Below are 20,473 nucleotides of genomic sequence, written 5' to 3'. Positions count from 1 at the left end.
CTGGTTAGGTTGTCTGTTTAGGGTTCCTTGTTGTGTTTTGGATGCCTGTTTGGATTGTTATTAATTCCACCAAACACATTTCCTCTCTACAATTGATGAAACTGATGATTTCACTAAAATAACACTCAAAGAAACAGTCATATAGTAAATGAAATAGTTGAGAATATATTTATCACCCCTCAAATTTATTTTGTGACTCGTTGAAGGAGGTCTGACCTCTATTTTGGGAATCGCTGGACTATCAGTATCAATACACAGCTCATATTACATGACAAATGTGCCAAACATTGGGTGAGTGTTCTTAGAAAAGCCCAGTATTCATGTTAAATGATGTTTTGACCGCTTACTGGGCCCCTCAGTGGGTGTCAGGCAATGGAGGCTTGAGCCAGCCTCATATCTACACTGTATTTGCATAACGTAAACGGCTATGGCTGGCCCCTCTATCTTCAGTGGCGGTTTCATCTGAATGCCACGGCCCGCTCAGTGGTCCAGCTGCCGTCCAACTAGTGGTTACCAGTTACTTGAGAAAATTACCACTCTCAAAACTGGTGCATTTTTGAGTCCTACCCTCGCTTATACGTGGCAGCACGAACCAGCCTTACATCTGCAACCAGGTCAAACAATCAGCCAGCCAATTCACTGCCTGAACCACCAAAGTTTCAAACTTGGTAATAAAGCAGTCAAGTCTCTTCTGTGACCTCATGGTATCAAGCAACACACCCCACACTTAAGTTTAACAGCTCTGTGCTCTTGCTTATCTTTACTATTGTCACTCAGCTTTGTTCTAACACACAGCCATTCATAGGAACTGCTGTGTCAGTTATGTTTGCATATCAGTGAAATTCTATATTTGACTGCAGATCTACTGGCTATGTGTAATGGGTAATTTTATACTGTGGTATTATGTAAAAGATTCCAGTAGCCTTTTTTGAGCACTCCTAACTACTGAGCCTAACAATAAATAACCTACACATTACAAAAAGCTACATTTTTGTTGAGACTTTGATTTAATCATTAGTGTAGGTTAGAGAGACAACGTGAAACCCCCCGATCACTTCAGGCTACTTCTGTGGCATGGCTGACTTCAGAGATTGTCATGTCGGCGCCCATTAGTCATGCAACAGATAAGTGGCATCCATTCCATTCTGCCATCCGGGCCAGGTTTTGACGCAGCGCCACCACTTGCCGGGCACTTGGATTGGCTGGAGTAGCAAGGTAGCCCGCGGGGGACGACTCCTTCCCCGTGTTCAGTCCCGTCAGTCGAGCGCAAGGGGCGGCGCACGCATACACAGCTCACACAAGACTGAGGTGTGCGTGACAAACCGGAGCATGAATTTGCCACCAAGACAAGACATCGATCCGCACCTCTAGACAAACCAAGTGAGCCTTTCAAGGAAAAAACAAACGGAGACAGGTTATAATGCAGCATCTTCCCTGACGGAGAGCGATGCAACCGCCTCCATAAACTGTTAGAGTTTGTATGTTTGCAAGAAAACGGCGCTGGATATATTTTCTGCAAACCCATTTTTGCGCAAAAGGGGTGAAATTTTGGCTGCAGCGCGCACCAAACGAGCGACACTAAAGCGTGTTTGAGGGTAATTTCTCAGTGACTCGGACTTGCCTCAGAGCGGAGTTTGACTCCTCATCATGGGGTACAGCGCACAAACCGGCAGAGAAGGAAGAAGAGTGCTGAGATTATCTGATGAGGTGCTGACCGTGTCCTGGCTTTTGCTTTTTCTCCTGGTGGATATCGGAGTGGCTCAAGGTAAACTTTAACCTGATTTGTGACGTGAGAACTTGGCTCTAATTTTGGTAAAAGTTCTATAAACTCCTGCAGGGTGCAGCAGAAGCACCTGAACGTGGTTTACAATCACAGTAGTAACAGAAAAATCACCTTGACCCTGGGCTTCATTTGTGTTTTCAAAGCAGGCAGGCTTAAAGTAAGCATCTTTCTGAGTAATGTGGGTGAAATTATTCAAAGATATGACAAACTATAAAGGTCCAAATAAACTCTTCTCTAAAAAAATATTGCAGTGTACAGTTTGTTAGGGATATACATTTATTTAGATAAACATTTAAGTAAACAGGAAAGAGGAGAAGACAAGGTTTCATTCTGTTTCTCCAAGAAAAATCAAGAAGTGCCTTTTGTGCTCCAAACAGAGCTTCAGTTACCATCAAAGTGAAACTGAGCCCCTATTTAAGCTGCTGTTTTAGATTTTCTTAAATAGATCCTTAAAGATTGTCATGCTCAAATTGATTTGCTAATTTAAAAAATGGCATTTCATATGAAAAGCATGTAGAAATGTCTAATTAGCCTATTCTGGCCCATGCCAAGATTATGGGTGATTAAAAAAATAACACATAGGTCGTCATTTGCTGTCATTATTATGAACCAAATTAAATTTTAGTTCAGATTCTTATCCAGTTAATTCTGCTTTTAATTCAGCTTCTTCTGTTCATAGATAAGAGGCTGGATGTTCACTCATTCACTTGCTCCTTTGCCATCCACTGGGCTGCTCATATTTACCATGTTTAAGCCATAACTTACAAAAGGGTTCATTGTTGGTCAGTTTTGATTTGACACACACATGAATAATTCTAAAATGAGATGTCCGCTCTTTGGAAACAAGCACATCCTAATGATGAATGGTATCCAGCGAGTCTTGACCTTTGCACAGAGGAGAGAGATTTATTAAAACAGAATAATCCACATGTTTGAAATACAGAGCAGTGAAGTTAGAATTTGCTGTCTTTATTCTCAGCAGAACACCACCTCATATAATCAGTTCATTTCTATTTAACTTAAGTCAGTAAGCACATTTCAATCCTTCAGCCTTTTTCTTTCGAGTGGAGTCATCCGTTGAAAGATGTTTTCTGCAAACCATAGTGGCTGTCATTTATGGAAGGCACTGAGATAATGCCACAGCACCTGAAGCCATTTACTTAATCTGTTCTGTCCTGTGGGATTGTCTGTCAAACAAAGAGAGCTAGGAGGAAACCATCAGTACAAGGGGGAATGTTTGTGTATGTGTGTCAGATGCCAAGTGTGTATGCCTCTGGAGTTAAGGTAGGTGGGCTTTTATCTGCTCTTTCTGGAATGAATAACATGTTGAGAGCAAATTAGCAGATTTTTGGATTGCATAGGATTGACTTCTACAAGGAAAGATGTTTATCATTGGCATAAGATTCTTTTTTTTTTTTTTTTTAGGGTTAAAACTTTGCTGCTTATGAAAGACCAAACACAAACTTAAGTTGGAGATCTGAGCACGCGGATGAGGGTCTGTGGGCAACATTATCTAGCCACTCCAGACGTTCATCCCACTCCTACATAGTTAATGAGCGAAAGAGGGTGAGGAAGAATGAAATGCAGCACAGGTCCGGTTTCTGAAGGGCAGAGTGAAATGACATAATACCCATTCCACAACCCCGAGAGCCCCACGCCATTGATTAGATGGGAATACGAACAAGGTCCTTTTCTGTCCATTAAGAAGTCAATACGCCAGGAGAACATTGAGGCTAATTAATGGGCCCCGCTATTTTTGGGCTACTGATGAGCTCTACACATTTCCAAATCGCTGGAGAGTCACTTCTTCTGTGTAAAACTACTGGTGATTACAGTGGCTCACTTACCCAGGCTCTCTGCACAACACCATGCCCTTCCTGCATATTTTGTCTGTGAATTATTTGAACTTATCTTCAATATTTGTATAGATATATATATGCCTCATCTGGCTATATGTTTTATTTTCTTTTTGCCTTTGGGACTTGAACTGAGGAGAGTGCGCATTAACCTGCTGAATACTTGACAAAGGAGACGGGCTGAGACAGATATAAGCTGGGGGCTCTGTGACAGTACTGTAGCTCTATTGGAAACCTTTGGTGCAAGAGCAAGACTTTGGTATTTGCAGCAGAGCTGTGCAGTGTCCGTGTCTGAGCGCGTGTTTTAAAAGTTGATGGAGGATTGTTATGAGAATAGAAGCAATACTTCCTTTTAAACAGGGTAATGTATACAAGTATATGAAAAAAGACTGCAAGAGATGTTTAAACAGGGTTTCTTTTGGGGGAGAGGTAAAAATCTTTTGGGTACATCTGAAATATTAGGATTTGTTATTCATGAAACTGATTGGCCAGTGAATCGAGGAGATTTATCTAATTATTTAATTTTATTTCAACTGTTAAGTCTGCTTCAGGGGAAAGCAGCTGAAAAGAAGGAGATTATTTTAAGTAGGGTTCCTAAACCTTCAGCAAATTGAGACATGAATTATTACTTGGAGATGCACTTCATTAGTAGGGCGGTCATTCAAAGGCTGTGTATAATAAATGAATGATGAAAATGTATGACCTATATTGTACTTTAACACTGACATTTAGATAGCCTGCTCTCTGTGTTGGGCAGCGGATACTTGAGACATGAAGTCCAGCCTGTTGATGCAGGCCTTCCCGGGATTAGTTCAGTTTTTCCACAATGCTGATCTTATGTTTCTCTCTTCCTCTCACACCATGCTCCCATCTCTGCTGCCTCTCCACTTTCTGATGATGTGTCCCTTGAGGATTGTTTATGGAGGGAAAAGTTAAAGGACATTTAATATGTATGGTTTTGAAAATGCTGTGACTCAGTGCACAGATGTAGCTATTCTCTGCATATGAAGCTCCCCTTCAGACTGACATCAGCAATGCTTTAAGAATTCAGATAAACATAAATGCTATTTCTATCATTGCTTATTCTGACAGGCTTCCTTGTGGTCTGACAACTGGCTCCTTGGGGGCCACTAACATTACAACCATTCTGGTGATGCTATAAGCCGGGTCTGTACAATGAACGCATTGTTTCTAAAGAGCAGCACTTATAAATTACCTCCTATGACAGTCTTTTGCCAGTGAGCTGGTAATGTGACACGCCTACAGTTAGGCAATTTTATGTAATTGAAGGACATTAAGATTCAGTAACACACTCAGCTATGTGCAGGTGAAGGAAGAGGGCAAAGTAAACGGTGTATACAGTATGGTCTGACAGCGCTGAGCGGGGTCAGAGGTGCACGCTGGTTGCTGGCTGAGCTACAGTCTGTGTGTGGTAGTGAGTGATAATTACTGTGAAAAGTGGCTGCTGAGTTTGCTTTCCTGATGTCATATACTATTGTTAGGAAAGCAAAAATGTATATACTGTATATGCAAGCTGCTGTTGTGGGGCTGAGAATAGTTCTGCAGTCATCTTGTAGAGGAGGATATCTTCTGGTGTGCTGTTGCCCTTGTAGCTAGGATTTTAAATAAACTAAAGTTATGAGTCCAGTTTTGCTTAGTGCAACCACATCTGTATTTTTGTCAAATTTTATTTAAGTTATATTTTTGGAACATCTGTGTCCCTTCTGTGTTGTCTAAATGCTCTTTCAGAGACTCCTTATTGCTAGCATGTGATTCAGGTGGAACAATTTAAAAGCCCTTTATTATATGAGTCTAATTTATTACATTTTGCCTAAAATCTGTCAAAATTAGTTTTTTTTTTTTTTTTTTTTAACTATAGCCTAATTAGCCTTCAGAACCTATCACAGTTTAATTTGTATATAAAAACAACCACCTCATTTGCTAAAAGTCCCAAATATCTTTCTTGGTATTGCTCTCTGACCAGCCTGGTGGAAGGATGCCTTTTCTAATAAAGTAATCCTAAAAGTTATTATTTTTCTTTTCCTAAGGAGGCTTTTGTTGTAGGTTTCCTTCCTGGTTTCAAATTGGAGGCATTTTGAAGCTACTTGAAACTAGAGCTTTGCAAGTAAATTGACTATTGTAATAATATAAGAATAATTTCAGGTTCTAGTGTGGTGTAGTCCCCCCTTCCTTCCAGAGAGGCATATGAAAAGACAAGAGGTGTAATGGTGAAAGTGAGAAGAGGGTGATTGCAAGGACACAAAAGAAGCAAATGGGACAGAAAGATTAGTAGTGAGTTGAGAGGAGAGAGAGCTGAAGGTAGAAGTGGAGAGAAAGAGAGGCAGAGTGAAGGGTGAAAGCGAGATATGGAGCACAGACAGGGGAGGAGAGGAGAGTGTGTCATTAATCACCCTGTGTGACACTCTCAGCTACAGGGGAGCTTCACAGTGCAACATTCACTTCTATTAGTAGTCCATTAGCAGAGCTCGGCACAAGTAGCAGCACTTGACAGGCAGGCCTCTGCCAGAATGGCTGACCTCTGTCTCTGCACAACATATACTGCACCACCTAGCTAGTGTGTTCCTCTGTGTGATTGCTGAGAGTTTTTGTGAGGGTAGCGCACGTCAAAGTGCACCCTGGGGGATAAATTACCATGACATGTTGTGGCAAGTTTGTGCTTTTTAGGCAATGGACAGCAAATGAAAATAATTGTATAAAAGGTCCAATTTTCAATTACACCGCTGAATGAAATAAGACATAATGACTGTAAAGATGATGATGACGGTGGTGGTGGTGACCTGACCTTTCCTATCTGTGATATGCCCCTCTGCCAGAAAATGGCTCTTCAAAGTTGCTGGCTGATGCATTAGAGGTAGAGTCATTTCTCGTTCAAAGGCTTGTTGGCCTCTTACTAGCCAAGTGCCCTGTGATTACAGGATCCCAGCCAAAGGGGGGAAAGGGGGTGTGGACCACTGTCCCTGCTCTTGATCTGCAGTTCATTAGAGATCAGAGTCGACAGGGTTGGTGTGGGGGTATAGAGACGATGACAGAGCCAAAGGGGGAGAAAGAGGAGTGATTATGAGTTAAGTGGCCCTTCTCATGCCATTATAAGCAGCAGGGCTGACATAACACATCATGAGTGAGTTTAAGTACACACTCCACCCCTGCCCTTTAATTTGGCATCATGGCGTCCCCTCCTGCTGCTCACCACTAATGTTCTTCTGCATTTTTGTGTTCCTGACAGGAAATCAGACAAGGACATGTCATTACAAACCAGGTAGTAGTGGAAGAAAGAACTTTAATCTTAGCAGTTATACTGCACATTTTATGATTAGGCCCTACTCGTCTTGATAATTTAGTTAGTTCAATCCATATCATTTCTGTTTTTTTTTCCATGTTTTGTTATATAATTGTTTGATAAACATCAGCACTTATGCTATTATGTAGCTGCTGTAACCATCTGTGGACACAGCAGTGATGAATGTCCTGTACTGCTGCCATCATGCTTTTCTACCTACTGTAGCAACGAGGATTGGGCACAGGGCAGACAGAGTTGGAGGGGATTTGAGATGCTGCTGGAATGCTGGTATTCTTATGTATGCACACAGACAACGATAAAAAACTCAAAGTGCTGATGAGCAGTAAAAAGCAGAGTCAGTGGGAATGCTGTTATTTCCCCAGTGTTCGTTAACGGTGTTCCCTGCTGTCTTGGTTCCCTGGCCCAGCATGGAACAGCCTTAACTACTGCGTAGCCAGCCCGGACCTAAGATGGAACATAAGCTCCAACGGTATGGGCCTGAAGTTATAAAATCTTTTGATGGGACCAAGTTACAATACTGGTCAAAGTTAGAAATACAACTTTAACTTCCTGCAGAATGGATAGCTGGTCCTAACAGAACTACATCATGTAATTTGCAGTTTATATAAAGTTACTCAGTGCATTATTTGCAAAGAATTTAAATTACTATACCTCAAACATCTGAACCACTTCCTGTTTTGTAGCCACAGTGCTGTAAGCAGTGCTTTTAGAATATCGTCTGTGACTGAATTCTGTATGCCACTGAGAAAACACTGAACTACATTGAACTAGTGATCCCAAAGAGCCAATTAACTGAGTAAAACTAAGTGAATCTCACCTACCTACCAACACACGAGCCACATGGTATCTACAAACCGAGCACACAGGCATTAAAACGGCATCCAAAATGTTTGGCAAGTAAAAAATTCACAAAACTATTTCATTTAAATGAAGACACTGTGGCTTAAATAGATGATTTAATCTTTCAAAGACAGAGTTTTAAAAACAAACTTGTCCATGAATATCATCATCTCAAAGTGCTCTTTCAATCCTGTGCTCTGTTACTGCTGCGGCACCTTTGATGTGAAAGCCGGGGTGTATGTACAGGTCTGATGAGAAAGGCTAACGTACCACTGAGATGGTATTGAGTGAGATGATATCACTGGTGACTCATAACACCCAAGTGCACATGCAGCATGGAAATTTTGGTAACCACCTGAATTTTCATGTCTCTATAGAAATCCAGCATGCTCTCCAGAGTGGAAATAAAGCTACTGTCTTTCCCTCTGTTCTCATTCTGATTGACAAAGCTAAACCCTTAATCCTGGCTTTGCCCTGTCTTGTGCTGAGAGCCGGAGCCCTGCTAGTGGGACAAAAGCAAATATATAAAAGCCCTCCTGAAGAATTGGAACAACATTCATCTGTAATAAGTCATTCGCCAAGCTAGCGTGTATTTTGCTAAACCCTCAAGTGGATATATCAACAAATTTTATATACCTGCAGACAGAAAGGTTTGCTTCATTTTGTTGCTGAAAGCATCACATCGCAGCCATTGTAGAGAGGGGTTGTTTCCAGGCTCTGCACTAATGTCTGGTTAGGGAGGGTTGTGGTCTATGTATGTCAGCAGAATAGAGAAAGGAGAGGGGGGGCTGGGAGGGCGACTAGGGGTTGTGGGGTGTATGGAACCACTGATCCTGACTGAAACATGAGAACAGGAGACGTACAGTACATTCCCCATTTCCTGCCTCCACTTTTTCAGCATCTTGATCTGTGTTATTTCTGCACCCTTAAAGCATCCGCTGAAAGCCTTGCCACATATAAATGTTTGTGCCTCCTTGGTTTTTATGGGGCTCAAATGAGGGACTTTATCTGCTTGCCCCCTCCTTTGTGCTCCTTCTTTCTCCATTCTTGTGACTGCTTTGAGATGCCACATGAAAAGTTATAGCCTCTGGTTTACATTATAGTTCCTTAAAGATGCACTTGGGATGCCTAAAAGGACAGTGCCTGTTTTTGTTCTTCTAAAGGGGAAAAAACTTTTCTTAGACATTAGGGAAAATGTGGATTGTTCATTTATACCACATTTGTTTACTTTCTAAGAAATGATTATTTCTGTTTAAACTATTTTGATCTGCAGAATGGGAGGTTATTAAAAAAAAAAACTGAAATCATTGTCCTTAATCTCCACCCTTTCACATCTTATCACCCTGCATAGTAATTTTCATTCTGACTTGCATAATTCTGTTTTTTCAGCCTTCTGCATGAACATAGTGTTGTGTTTGTGTCTTTGTGTGTGCATGTTTTTGTTTGTCTGCATGTGGTGGCAGAGTGTGCGTGTGTAAGGTTTACTCAATAATAACGGAGTCTGAGAAAGTCTGTTTCAGATAAATCTGTGTGAATAGCAGACCATTCATTCCCAGGAAATCAATCTTTCTCATAATTCCCCTAATTTTTCTTCCATCTGTTATCTACAGAGCTGCCAAACAGACTTTTAAACAGAGCGGACCATTACCAGAGGGCAGAATTAAATGTGTGTCAGAATGCCAGCCTGTAAAGTTGTTGTTTTTACTGAGTTAAATGAGGTGCTAAATTAAAGCTTCACAATTGGTATGCACCATTTTATTCCCCACATCACCCTCCATGCACTCCTGTTGACAAGAGCAGAGAAGAGCCAAAATGAGTGTTAAGTGTCAGGGATGTTAAAAAAAAAAAATGCTGTGTGTGTTGCGGGCATGTGATAATTTTTGTTTTTCCTTTTTTTGTGTAATTACAATGTACAAGTCTCAGCAAACGCTGAACATTGTAGAAAACTAGTTGTTTCCACATTCCGAAAGCAGAGGAAGAGTTTCAGAGCAGACTTGACTCTGTCAAACCCAAACACCCTGCTGTGTGACCTCTTTTCTTCATTTTGGGCTTTGTTACTGTGAGTCCAGTAATAGTTTGCAACTCCTGATTGCTGCTGGGTGTCAGTGCTTTTCTGTTTGTACAGTGTGCGTAAGTGAGCCTGAGCTCGTGTGCCGTTATCATCAAGATCAGTCCCCGGTGACCTAACTACTAGCAGGCAGTGTTTAATTGGTGCAAGCTCAATGGGTCTCGTTTAAATGGGGCCCAGACAGAAACCCCAAGGTTAAGGGTCACATTATGATTTCTAACTGTAAAGCACACTGTTGAAGCTACTGCATTTTGTGTGCCTGAATCTGTCAGAGTCTCAAAATCACTGCTAATGTTGGAAATCTGCCACATTAAAGGGTTCCATGCAGACAAAAGACGATTGTTGTGTCTTGTTTGTATGCATCCTCCATTTAATGAATACTATAGAGATGAGGTTGATAATGGCAGCAAACAGTCTGTGCAGCTCTGAAAGTTCACTGCTGTAAATGTCAGAATTATTAATGAGATCGAAGTGTCAGTGCCTGCTTGCCCTACATGATGTTCTTGCGCAAAAGGATTGAGGAAAGTCAAGTGTGGCTGCCTTCGTACTCACAAAATTTCTGTAATAAGTTGAGAGGTTGAGAGAGAGAGGTTGAGAGAGAGAGAGAGAGAGGTTGGGAGAGAGGTTGAGAGAGAGAGAGAGAGAGAGAGAGAGAGAGAGAGATTGATAGAGAGAGAGAGAGAGGTTGAGAGAGAGACAGACAGAGACAGAGAGAGAGAGAGATTACTGCTGTGCATTTGCCCCTTTCAAGGAGTTAATCAAACAGTAGGCACAAGGTGAATAATGGATGTTGTTGTGACGTTTGTTCTGAAATGTTGAGAGAGAAAAGATGCCAGTGCGTTTCCTAAACCAGGTCAAATGTCTAAATTGGCCCTATTTTGTCTTCAGATGAATATTCTCAGTCAGTGTTCCTACAGTAAAGTCTTGTTGGCTATTTAATCTCTGTATGGTTCAAGCATGGAACACAACAAAATGTTAGACATTTACTGTGGCATGCATGCCAATATCAGACATACAGTGGGTACGGAAAGTATTCAGACCCCCTTAAATTTTTCACTCTTTGTTATATTGCAGCCATATGCTAAAATCATTTAAGTTCATTTTTTTCCTCATTAATGTACACACAGCACCCCATATTGACAGAAAAACACAGAATGTTTGACATTTTTGCAGATTTATCACAGAAATATCACATGGTCATAAGTATTCAGACCCTTTGCTGTGACACTCTTATATTTAACTTAGGTGCTGTCCATTTCTTGTGATCATCCCTGAGATGGTTCTACACCTTCATTTGAGTCCAGCTGTGTTTGATTATACTGATTGGACGTGATTAGGAAAGCCACACACCTGTCTATATAAGACCCTACAGCTCACAGTGCATGTCAGAGTGAAAAATTTAAGGGGGTCTGAATACTTTCCGTACCCACTGTACATGCATTTACATCCATCCATCCATTTTCTATACCGCTGAGTCCCAAACGGGGTCACGGTGGTGCTGGAGCCAGTCCCAGCCGGCGAAAGGCGTGGTACACCCTGGACAGGTCACCGGTCCATCGTAGGGTCACATGCATTTACAGATTAGAGTAATTCCTAAGTACAGTCACAGGCAGGATCCATTTTTAGCATTTACAAATACATTTTCAAATGAAGGTGGAACCTTTTGGAAACTGCTTTACATCATGTCAAGTTAATAGAGAAATGAGATCTGAGCTTGGAATTAATGACCAAGCTTAGTAAGATGCCAGCCTTGTTTCTCTAAATCCAGACCTATATAAACTCTGCCCCCATAGAGTACACCAGCTACACTGGAGTCAGCACACTTACTGTAAACTGATACACCATAATGGCTAAACTGCAGATATGCTGGAGCATGTGCAGCGGAAACTGTTAATTCAGTGGTGACGCATCATGCACAGGGGTTCCCATGATTTTTGGGCTGACGTGAGGTAAGATGATCTGTCAGGTAAAACCAGAGGGAGTTACAGTGGAGAGGTGTGGAGGGGGAGGGTGATACAGGGTAGCCTCTGCTGTGTAAAGAAAAGAGCAGTGCACTGGTAAATCATATCTCCTGATGAGTTTCCTTCAGTAGCTGCTTGTTTAAATCCAGCTGCACATGTTCTTTCCACCTCATGTTTAGAAAGCTGCATGTTACTAAATCCTGTTTTTGTTTTTACAAGTCTGCTAAAGCTTACTAGCTTTTTGTTAGCCACATTTTATTGTTATTGCTGTTTTTTCATGCCAAATGTTTTATTTAGCAGCCTGCCTCACCAACGTGAGACCTTGCCAGAGAAAGCAATGATACCGGACAAAGGAAGATTAGAAGAAGGGGAAGTGAAGACATGGATGGAAATGAGGCAGAGACAGGGGAGCCATTCCTAAGCTGTGTGGCTTTTATTTACAGGATGAACAGGCTGTAAGGATCCTCAATTCAGGCACATTAACCCAAAACTATTCTAGGTTGCTTTGTGTTTGTTTGTGTGTGTGTGTTTCTTTTCAGGAAAAAGAGGCAAAAATCTGGTAACAAATAAAACAAGCAACTTGTATGCATATTTCCATTCCTGTGCAGTTTGGTGGGATAATCTGAGCCTCACCGTGTTGCCTTCCTATAGAGCAGCAGATACCAGGACGGCCTGGTTTTGGTTTCGACTGCCATTTTTCTTGTTGGCATTTGTTTTCACAATGATTGAATTTGAGACTGAGGGCATGAGAAACTCCAGCTGGAATATTTACACTTCCATTTTGGTTCTGTTGCATTAGTTTGTTTTAATAAGAACTTGACAGAATGCAGGATACTATCTGGGGAATTTCGACAGGGCATGTCAAATCCAAGGAGTGTCAACGGTCGCTCCTTTGACACACTGTTCTGTCTGAAGTCAGCAGTCATGGAGTCAAATGGATTGGTCAAAGCGGTTCTGACGCACTCTAGCATGTAACAAGGGCTGGATCAGTGGGAGGACAAAAGTGATCAGCACTTTGATGGATGTGTCACAATGAGGGGATGTAGCTGTCTAACATCTATCAGTGGTTAAAGGTTTTCTCTGCACAGCCTGTCACATCCAGCTTTGCTCTCCATTTCTATTCTTCTCTCCCTTTGGCCCCTTTCTCACACTCTGTTAGAAGAAGCTAGGATTCAGATGGAAAAGAAAATTCAGTCAGAGCCTGCAAAGAGTTTTTGTCAAGGTTTACAAGATTATTTGCTACTGTGTGGGCCCACTTGCACACAGACAACCTACAGTGTGTCCTTTGTATCAGGGTGGTCTCTTGGGAGTGAAGCAGACATTTTAATTCAATCAGCTGCAAACAGCAATAATGCGTCCCCTCTCCTAAAACTCACTCATTTCACTTCAGTGATATAATTATGAGCTGAGCTGTATTGGCCATCTTGTTGTGATTATATGTGTTTACATGGGAGGGAGGTGTTTACTGTGGCAACTGCAGACCCCTCTTGCTGCTCACTTAGCTACCAGAGAATAAAAGCTGCACTAGGATTTAATTTATTTATCATCTCTGGAAGAGAGTTTTAATGATTCTCTAACTAGTGTTACGATTGTTTCTTCCTGAGTCCTGTTTCTTTGAGGTGAGTGGCTCCAGCTTTAGTGGAAAAAGAACTATAATGGCTCTGTTTCGATAGGAAACATGGTTGAATGTGTCCTTTGGTGAGGAGTAATATAGAGGATCTACTCTCTAGGAATAACTGAAATACAATCTGTACTTATTTTTATAAAACTCTTGAAAAATAGGTCGTATGCAGATTTATGTTTGATCCACTGTATGTTGAAATTTTCAAACAATATAATTCTTTGATTTTCCTGTGAATTATTTATCTATTTATGCATCTTTTAAAGTGAAGTCAAGTAATAGAAATAAGAAAACTCAGTGGTGATAGAAGTACTCAGATTAAGTAAAAGCAGCAATACCACAGTGTAAAAATATTCTTGTTACAAGTAAAAGTCCTGCAATCAAATTGGTTCTTACTGTAAGTAAAAGTACAGAAGTATTGGCATAAAATATACTTAAAGTACCAAAAGTAAAAGTACTCATTATGCAGAATGGCACAGTTTGCATGAATGTATATATTATTGGGCTATTTTTTATGGATCTGTTATTGTGTACATCACATTTAATGCTACAGCTGGTAAAAGTAGAGCTAATGTTAACTACTTTCTATGCTTATACTTCAAAGTATTTTACATACTGCTGAGTAGCTTGTGAATTTCCCACTAGGGATCAGTAAAGTCTTATGATTATACTATGTTTTGTTTAAATAATCTCAGCCTGAAAAGAAACTAGTACTGTAAATAAAGTTCTTAAGTGTAGTGAGTAAAAAGTATAATCTTTCTGTAAAGTTGAAGTATGAAGTGGCAAAAAAAAAAAATATTAGTATAGACACTTAAATTTTTGTAGTACTTGAGTTCTTAGTTACTTTCAGCACCTGAAAATTATGATTTACTAATCGTTGAGTTTCTGAAAGCAAATATTTTGCATACAGTATGTAAAAGTAAAGTATTACATGAATACTTACTGTAATATACTATAGATTATGAAAAAACTGGGTTTTATGTCTTTGTAAAATGTCCTTTTTGTGTAGCACAGTGCAATCATAAGTGAAATGGATAAGTAGTTATGAGTGGTTGCATCCACAATCACTCTCTTAAATTGTAAAAGACTTTTTCAAAAGAGCAAATTGAATCATTTGTTTTCCATTTCATACTTTTAAGTACTCATCTGCCACCGGCCTTGTATCATCTCATTACTGCAGCATTCTAGTGATAACATTGCCTCACTAATCTTACTTATGGTCACATTGCCTTTTCAGGCCCTAGCACTCTGTTTTATTGGTGTAGCATCATGCAGTGTGTTTTGACCATTGTTTACTCCACAACATGTCACTTGTTATCTTCTGCAGCAAATGGCCGTGTCTTTCCCAATCTCGTCTGGCTTTTGTCTGCGTTCCTTTTTTCCACTGGATGAGTGGCCATTTAGTGCAAGGGTCAGGGTTGTAATTGACAGCCACCACTAAACAAATCTGCCCAGCTTGGCGGTAGACCAACTCCACCCCCCGTCCCCTTCCTGCCTCTCTAATCTAACTAATGCACCCATGTGTGCACTGGAAAGTGAATTAAGCATAGAAAACTCAATACCTGATCCATCTGACAGAGCTGCCTGTGTGCACATTAGCAGTTTCTCTGCAGCCTCTGTAATTGTATTACACAAGTTGGCCACTCTAACGATCAGGCCTTACACACACTTACACACTTATACACACTGTCCCTGTTGTTGTTAATCGCTGCCTTCGCTGGCCCCGGAGGCATGCAGCGGGCCAAGAACAGAGCGATCGAGAAGGAGGATGATGAGGCGAGTAGTTCGGCCCTAACTCACGGCTGACGTGAAATGAAATCATGGTCTGTGTTTCTGTGTGTGTGCATGTTTGCGCTGAAATTGGTATATTATGCTGCATCTTCTGTTGGTTTTAAAGCTCTGTTGTCAAACTGTTTATATCTGACTCTTTACTTTCTAATCAGTATATTTTTGGGCACTCCTGCTGTGTGGCCTTTTCTGTTTCTGCCTTTTCCATAGCCCCACCTCCCTGCTGTCTGTGTACTGTCAGCAGTCCTGCATGATAAGACACGCCTACACTCTTCCTCCCCACTAATCTCCCTTGACCTATTGTGACCTATGCATGGTTAGAAAACTGTCTTTGCTGCATACTGTGAAAATACTTCACAGAGACCCAGGAGATGTAATGAACAATATATTTGATTAGATGGATGTAGCAGACACGTACCTGTGATAAATTTACACCTTAAAGACTTTACTGGGCTTTATCACTGAGATTCTAGAGAGGAGAGGAAGACGGGGAGGAGAACAAAAGGACAGAGTGTGATTAAAGGGTCAATTGTGTTGATTTGCTGTGTGTTACCATGCAAGCAACCATTTTCTTCTGGCATCACTAATGGAGACTTCAGTTTGAATCCAGGCAGAAGCTCTTTAAAATTTTATTCCTTCTAACAGGCTGATTTACAATGAGACCTAGACTCTTTCCACTGCAGCAGGACATCACAAAGAATCCTGGGAAGTGAGGGAACTATATGTAGTGAGACCAAGAAAGCACCTGCAGGGGAGAATCAAGCAGATAAATGGTGATGACCTCCCTACATAGTCCAGGTCAAGGCTGATGATGGAAAATGCACCGTGTTGTCCAAGTGACCTCTGTGACCTTTATATAACCACTAAGGTGACCTCCCCCTATAGTCCTAACTCCCATGATCCAATGAAACCCTACCTACCAGATGACGATGATTTACGCCTGAGAAGAAGCCTAGTTTGTGTGCATGTGTAAAAATCCCTTGGGGAAGACTTGTCAGAGTGGGTTGTCAGATATGTACGGCTGTGCACAGCCATGCACGCTCATATTTGTTTGTGTGTGTGTGCAACAGGGACGGAAAGGGGAAGAGCTGGGACTGGCAGCTTTATCAAGCTTATCTGAAAGGTCACTCCATCATTGTCAGTCTGCACTTTACAGAATCTCCCTGTGGTCACTGCAAAGCAAACTGATCCTAGAGAGACAGGTGGAGAAAAGGGACTGAAAGCCATTAGATATGCCTTGAAATAATAAACCAGTTTTAAGATTTCCAAAAGGTGGCAAAAGAACATTTAAATTGATGTACATCAGCTACTTTGAGTGCAGCAAGATTACATGTGCTCCTTGTCTATAGTTCTTGTATATGACAATTCAGTGCTTTTTGTAAACTTGTATTGCATTTATGAAAGTTGACAGTTATTTTCTTCTCTACACCTACCTAAATTATCACATTCAGTCTTTTGTTTATCCATTTTGACTATTTTTTTAACTTTTAGTTGAAATGCTAGCATGTATTGGTGGGTGGCAAGAAGCAGTAGCACTCCTTCCCGCTTCAAATATAACAATGTGCATCTGGACACTTGGAACTTAAACAAGAAAGAGTGGAACCATTTTGCACACCATTGTCTCCTGTCCTAAAATTCTGTTTCCCATTTCTTTTTATATATTTCCTTTGCAGTCAGTGGAAAAGCTTTAATTTTTGGTCTAAAAATTTACATTTTTAACAATTCTGATTCAAATTTTTGGACTTGTAATTATCACTGGAATGAAAACAGTGAAGTGGTATAGGAACTTTGTGTACAAGCCACCTCTCCAAGCAACATCAATCCTACCGATTCTGCTGGTGATCCCTGCTCACTCCCCCTCCCATTATCCCTTAGCAGGTATTCCTGCCTCGCCAAAGGTCCTTCTCTGACATCCATTCCCTGTTTTTCCCATTCATCCCTTCCTCACCCTCCTCCTCTCTTGTAGCACTGTTTGTTTTTGCTGTTGCGTCTCAGTGACATTAGCTACAGTAATCCAATTGAAAGCGCCTCAGACCCTGAGCTGGGTTCTGTGGGGTTGAGGCGTTTCCATGGGGATTGCATGGATTCCTAATTAAGCTCATTAAAGCTTGTTATTAAAGCTCGTTAAATCTCTTCCTGACACGGCGGTGCAGCTCCTGGTGTCTAACTTTACTAATTCATACACTAATGCCCCCATACACATATGCACACTTACACAGAAGTCACCAGTATAATACACTTTGGTGGGTGTAATTAAAGCTCTCGGTAAGCCCCGGAGTTTTCAATACTCCTCGGTTTTAACAGAACAGAAAAGTGACCTGTAAGGATTTTGTGAACAGTATCATTTACATACCCAAACACAACAATTTGTGCTTGTGCAGATGTGAGGTTGGTGTGAGCGGGAATTTGAATGAAAAAGTAAAACTGCTTCTTTTAAAGAAGACAACACCTCATTCATGAGTGGTAGATTTGTGCTGTGGGAGATATTTCAGTCAAGTCTAGGGAGTAAGGAGTGCCTCATTTCTTTTTTCATTCACACATGAACCATGTTACTGTGCGCCCCTTGACCTCGCTCTGAGTTTACAAGTCTATTCCAAATATTGTTCTACGAGTCCGAGGAGAAACGGTAAATCATGCAGTTTTTTTGGGAGCTGAGTGAAACGGCGTCCAAGTGTATGTGAGGCGAGAGTCTCTCCTCTCACCATCTGAATCAGCCCTTTGATGCTGACTGGTCTTGACATCAACAATGTGGCCTTTCACAGCCCTCACCCACCTCTGACACGCGTACCAAGAATACACACATGCTTTCTCTCTCTGCCACTCTTTTTACCTTCCAGTGTTCATTCACAAAAATAAATTTGTTGGAAAGAAAAGAGTGTAAAGGAAGAGGAGGGAGCTGTCACATGGATTGAGTGAAAAATAGAGGGCATCCGACTCAGCGAGACGTTCACTTTGCATTTCCCCAGTGAAGCTCAAAGATCTTGTTAGGTCTTCTGTAATAATTACACTGTAAACATGAGAGAAATGAAAGGATAGTGAGCTGAGCACAGTGAAGAGTGGACTTGGTTAGGCCAGAGGGACATAAGAGTGCGCCCACCCACACGTTTTTGTTGTTTAATTTTTTTTTTCTTGTAAAATAGCTCCGTCTTTTGCTCTACCGCTCTTGTCATTTCTTTGACATGAAAGGGATTTTAGCCCCGAGAGTCTTTTAAATGTATCCCATTTCACAATGACTGTGGTTATTGGGTTGGTCTATAAATGAAGTGCATTCCAGATGAATGTTGAAACACTCAAAATGCTCTGAAGGGAGGTTCTGAAGTATGGCTCTGACACGGGACATCCATCATTGACATCATCACTAATTTTGGTAACATACTCAGCAAAACATACCCAGCTGTGTGTTAAAGAAATACAGACTCAGTGTTTCCATGTGATTTTTTTTTTTACTCCATACTTTTCAACAGCTTACAAAGGGAGATGATTATATCAAACAAGTTTTTTTTAATGCTCTGTGTGAGAGCTCTATGAGAATTGACTGTGATTTGTGCTGACAAATGCTGCTGTTAGATGTGTGTCAGGCAAGTGGAGCATAAATTCTCTGATCTTCTTCTTTGTTTAATCTGGGCAGGCTGTGATGGACCTGTTGACATTAATTGTCATTAACTCTTCAGTAATATGTCCACATTAAGCTGCTGTTGGCAGAGAGACATTTATAGAGGTTGCCACAACTTGACATCATCTGCAGGGTTGCGGTGCGGCCCTGTGTGATTATGATGTGATAATGAGTATGCAATGATGATCCCATACTCCAGTTTACTCAGAAGTAGATGCATGCTACAGATCCATGTTAAATGGAGAAAAACTTGCCATTTTTTGTTTTTTTTTCCCACTGACTTCTCTTCAAAACCAACAAGAGGCTAGTGGTTATGCCTCAGCTCTCCTGGTGTGCTCAATACATCTCAGAGTATGCTATTTCCTGAAGATGAATAGTACTCTGTGATGAGGAGAGCTAAATGCATCTAGTCATTTCCCCTGGAGCACAAGTCTGTGTTTAGGTGTAGGGTCAATCTAAGGATGTGGGTAGTCGCAGCATGGCTGCTATGTTGCCTGCTTCCTCGGTCTGTCTGCCACGTGGACATCGGGCCATTAAAGCTGTTGTTTGTTTAACCTTTGAAGAATAACTTTTGTGGACCGCTCTCAGCCAAAAAAAAAAAAAGTCTGAAGATGATGGGAGCTACTGCAGATAAAGAGTTGTACTGTATATTGAACTGGAATTTGGAGAGGAGAGGAGCTCTTCTCCTGATAGAGAGCTTGTACCACTCCTTGAGGCATTCAGGTATTAACTGTGATGCTACACCCCACCTGCCTTTCAGCATGCCACTGCCTAGTTGTGCATGTTGAAATTCTTACTAATGTGCACGTTTGTAGGGATAGTAGTTTTAGGCTAGGAAGAGTGAGAGATTCTGACCATCATTTCCTAGATGTGGTACATACAGTAAAAATTTATAGTCAAAATTCATTTTGTAACTTTTGACAGGGATGAAACTGATCAAATTCATTTCCAGAATATTATTACATTTGGCTGGTTACCATTGGAACATTTCATGATCATCAGTTTATAATAATGTTTAAGAATCTGTGGAAAAACACTCCAACAATTAGAATTTGACAGTGTATAATCAATTAGCTCCTGGTGATTATTAGGTTAGTTAGGGCCATTTCCCACTTAGAGTACAGTGATTACAGTAATGGCTACAGTGGACATACAATCCTTCTGCTGCCCACTAATGATTTAGGCAATCTTGTTTTCTCAGCCGGTAAGCACTGGGTCAAGTCAGCTGCTGTCATTGATCCCTTTATGCTCTGCCCAGCTGCTGCTTGCCCATGTGCCTGCATCCACCGCTTCAGTGGTCAGAGGCCTATATTCCAGTCTTTCTGACAGGGGTGTTTTGCTTTGATAGTCGGCCTGTTTACCGCTCCATGTCCTGGGGGCTAACTGGGCTCAGATCACCTTCAAATGAACTGAGGACTGAGGGAAATATTCAACACAGCTGTGCTTACTTTAAGGGCTTGGGCCAAGAGAAACATACTGTTACGCTTTCAGGTACAGGGTAGGTCTCGTCTCTGAAGCTTTCCTCAGAGAGGCTGTTTGCATTTATAAAAATGTTTGCTTGGATACCAAAATAAAGATTTCCCCAATGGTGAGGGATGGGAATGTAAAGAGAGAGAGTGAGCTG

General features: G+C 41.2%; 1 protein-coding gene across 3 annotated transcripts in view; it reads left to right on the top strand.

Annotated features, from left to right (window-relative positions):
• Window positions 1-994: 994 nt before the first annotated feature.
• The window catches only part of unc5cb (unc-5 netrin receptor Cb), a 101,080-nt gene continuing 81,601 nt past the window's right edge, over window positions 995-20,473 (top strand). For all 3 annotated transcript variants that reach the window (XM_020618638.1, XM_020618637.1, XM_020618636.1), the window contains exon 1: window positions 995-1,765. In XM_020618638.1, the coding sequence (XP_020474294.1) occupies window positions 1,648-1,765 (118 nt within the window). In that variant the 5' untranslated portion in view covers window positions 995-1,647. The remainder of the gene's footprint in view (window positions 1,766-20,473) is intronic.

The sequence above is a fragment of the Monopterus albus genome, unplaced genomic scaffold, assembly GCF_001952655.1.
Source record: "Monopterus albus unplaced genomic scaffold, M_albus_1.0 scaffold208.1, whole genome shotgun sequence".
Taxonomy (NCBI): Eukaryota; Metazoa; Chordata; class Actinopteri; order Synbranchiformes; family Synbranchidae; genus Monopterus; species Monopterus albus.
Note: the sequence above shows the minus strand (reverse complement) of the source record. Positions and strands in the feature narration are given on the sequence as shown.